Here is a 3,344-nt window from a genome sequence, read left to right as displayed (position 1 = left end):
TGTCTCAATTGTTTGTGCTTATTCAAGATTATCTTATTTTCTACCTTAATGTTATATATAAAACTGCATTTAAAATAAAACACTCAGAATTTATTTTGCGTGTTTGTGTAATTTGTTACATGTTAGAATTCTATACTCAAATTACTGTTGTTGAGTAGCTTTTCTTAGTCACTTTAAGTTTCGCAATCCAGGTTTTAGGCTAGTCAAGTTGCATGTTATTAAATTGCATGTTTGAGGTCTCAACTCAAAACAACTTGCGGTGAGGCGTCTAAGTCAGTGTAATTTTTGTCTTTAGGTGTACACCAGCAGTATATTTTTCTAAGGCCAATTTATAAATGTGGCTTTAACAGCCTAATTTAACTAAGTCCTATATAGTCCTGGCTTAATCCAAGCCCTGTTTGTGAAACTGGGCCATAATTTACTAAGTTTTCAAGAGTTCACACTTAGCTGATGATTGATATTAAAGCGTGTTTGTCATGCTGTCCTGGGAGAGAGCCCTAAGCTCAGAATTATTAGCCCCCCTGAATTATAAAACTGTTTTTTTTTTTTTTTTTTTTTTTTTTCCCAATTTCAGTTTATGGCCAGAAGTTTTTTTTTTTTTTTTAACACATTTCTAATCATAATAGTTTTAATAACTCCTTTCTAGTAATTGATTTATTTTATTTACTTGCCATGATGACAGTAAATAATATTTTACTAGATATTATTGCAGACTTCTATACAGCTTAAAGTGACATTTAAAGGCTTAACTAGGTTAATTAGGTTAACTAGGCAGGTTAGGGGTAGTAGGCAATTTATTGTATAACAATGGTTTGTTCGGTAGACAATGGAAAAAAATGTATAGCTTAAAGGGGCTAATAATTTTGTCCTTAAAAGGGTGTTTAAAAAATTAAACTTTTATTCTAGCCGAAATAAAACAATGACTTTCTTCAGTGGAAAAAATATCAGATATACTGCGAACATTTCTTTGATCCATAAACATCATTTGGGAAATATTAAAAAAAAAGGAAAGAAAAAATTTAAAAGGGGGCTAATAATTCAGACTTCAACTGTAGATTTCGAGAGCTACCCTGTATGTTATGCATAATGAGTAGGGCCAGACAGAATCTGCGGACATTTTTTTGCTGAGAATTTTGTTAAAAATCTAGATTTATGCAGAATGATTGTGGGAGAATCATATCTAAAACCTTAATATATAAAATTAAAAATAATACCTGGACTTTTTTTTTTAATGTTTACAATGCAAATCCAACTAGATCTAGTTTAATTTGCTATGAGAGATATAGCTGACTGAGAGTTTGTCCATGCCTCTTTGATTTAGTCAATTCACTTTTTCACTGTAATGTAATTCTCAATTCACTGTAATGCAACAGTGCTTACCACTGAGCCTATGTAGGAAAAGGGATTATTCAAGACAAAAATAACTGAAGTGAGAAACTGGTTATTTGTTGTTAGTTAGGTTTTATCTGATTGGTGTGTTAGCTAATGTGGGACCAGTTGTGGTCAATCATAAGCACCCCTCCCCCCTCTCCAAAATTAGTTTATAAGTAAACCACACTTAAAAAATTTGTACATACTTTGGCTTGAGTGCATTTTTAGTACTGTCTCGCTACTTTTACTCTATTTTCCTTCAACCTCCAATCACTACTTTTCTTTCTGAGTCGAAAAAGGACTTATAATTACAGATCAGTCAAATTGCATATAGAGACTTATGATACAGAACCAGCTCAAGACATAGGCTCTTAATAAATGCAGCAAACCGTTTGGAAGCATTAAGCGTCCAAGAAGATGTCTAAAATCCTAACTATGACCCATAGACTGCATGTCACTGATGAGAAGATGATGTTTACTGTAAGATGATACAGTAAATACAGATAAACATCAGCAAATGGACTTAATAACTAAATTGCACCACAGAATGGTAAGTTTTCACACACATGCTCAAATGACATGTAAACGCCTTTCTCTGTAATACTTGCTATAGAGTACTTTTTAAGGGGCTACTTTTAACTCATATTTTAAGTACTATTTACCAACAGATACTTTTACTCGACTTGCACTTCTTTGTTGGGCAAGTAATGGTAATTTTTTTCCCAGTGATTTATGTAACGCGATGTAACTGCATGTAACGCGAGTGCAGAAACGTTACATTTGCATCCGGTTAATATTTGTTTTAGTGTTACAAGAAGGACTTTAGTTCTGTAGGCGGTCATTACTGCCAAGACGAGAGATTTAGTGTTTGTTTTCACGAAGCCGGACAGCTTTCACTGGGTCTTGAGGTTCTGCAATGTCTCAACTTTGATGGACTTTTATTTTCAGAAGTTTATTTAATAAAAAGGGAAACGACTATTTAATGGAACCATTCTAAGATGTCGATCCGTGTGAAAGTTTCAGCTGTGTGATTAATGTCGGGCTGGAGAAACAAATACTTAAGAGATTTAGCTTTACAGCTATAAAGATTAATAATGAACTTGTACGTGCTTAGCAATCATCTTTTCAAACGCTGTCTGCAAAACGGCAAGAGAAATGAAGTATACGCGCGAGGTCAGTGGCTGCAACAGTGCAGATATAAAACATCTGCACCGAAAAACTTCAGCGATTACGAGAGCGTGAGGAGCACTTACAAGATACAAGTTCCCCAGCAGTTTAACTTCGCCAAAGATGTGTTCGAGCAGTGGGAAACCAAAGAAAAGGTAAAGAAATATTCCTGGTTTACTAATATGATCGCTTGTTATTCCTTATTATGATGTTTTATCCAGTTCGAAGTTTTAATCATGAATAAACATTGTAGAATGGTTCGCTGGTCAGTTGAAGTGCATTCAGTTGTGAAACACGCAAAGACCTGGGAAATATACTAAAGCTGTTTAACTAAGATAAGTTTGAGTGTGTCGTGGAATGTTTTTCAAGCCCAGTAAGCCTCATTCTTCGTCCTGCAATATTTGTGCTGCATGACGGACAGCTCCCATAGGGTTGCCAGGTCCTAGAAAAAAAATCCAGCCCAAAGCTGACTTAAAGGAATAATTTACAAATAAACAAAAGAAAAAGAGAGAAAGAAACATTTACTTACTCGTCTCTGGTACTAAACCTTTGAGTTTCTTCTGTTGAAGACAAAATATATTTACAGATACTAATTAACATTTGACATATTAACATACCAATGCATATTAGAGAGAGTACCACTTTAAGTAATTTTAAACTGTTCTTAAAGCTTGGCTTAATAAAAATCAAGCATGCACTTTATTGACTATGATGTGTTGTATGAATTGTACTATAAGTGTATATTGTACTATTTTTTATTTTTTAATATTAAACTTGTTACAAATTCATGCCCAGGGATTACAGAT

General features: G+C 33.8%; 1 protein-coding gene across 5 annotated transcripts in view; it reads left to right on the top strand.

Annotated features, from left to right (window-relative positions):
- The first annotated feature begins 1,569 nt into the window (after positions 1-1,569).
- The window catches only part of acsm3 (acyl-CoA synthetase medium chain family member 3), a 19,782-nt gene continuing 18,007 nt past the window's right edge, over positions 1,570-3,344 (top strand). For 2 of the 5 annotated variants that reach the window (XR_012383732.1, XM_021478255.2), the window contains exon 1: positions 1,570-1,921. Coding sequence is in view for 2 of the 5 variants with exons in the window: in XM_021478255.2 (XP_021333930.2) it covers positions 1,889-1,921 (33 nt within the window). In the remaining 3 variants the exon portion in view is untranslated. 5 annotated transcript variants of the gene reach the window in all.

The sequence above is a fragment of the Danio rerio genome, chromosome 2, assembly GCF_049306965.1.
Source record: "Danio rerio strain Tuebingen ecotype United States chromosome 2, GRCz12tu, whole genome shotgun sequence".
Classification (NCBI taxonomy): domain Eukaryota; kingdom Metazoa; phylum Chordata; class Actinopteri; order Cypriniformes; family Danionidae; genus Danio; species Danio rerio.
This window is presented reverse-complemented; position numbering and strand designations above follow the sequence as displayed.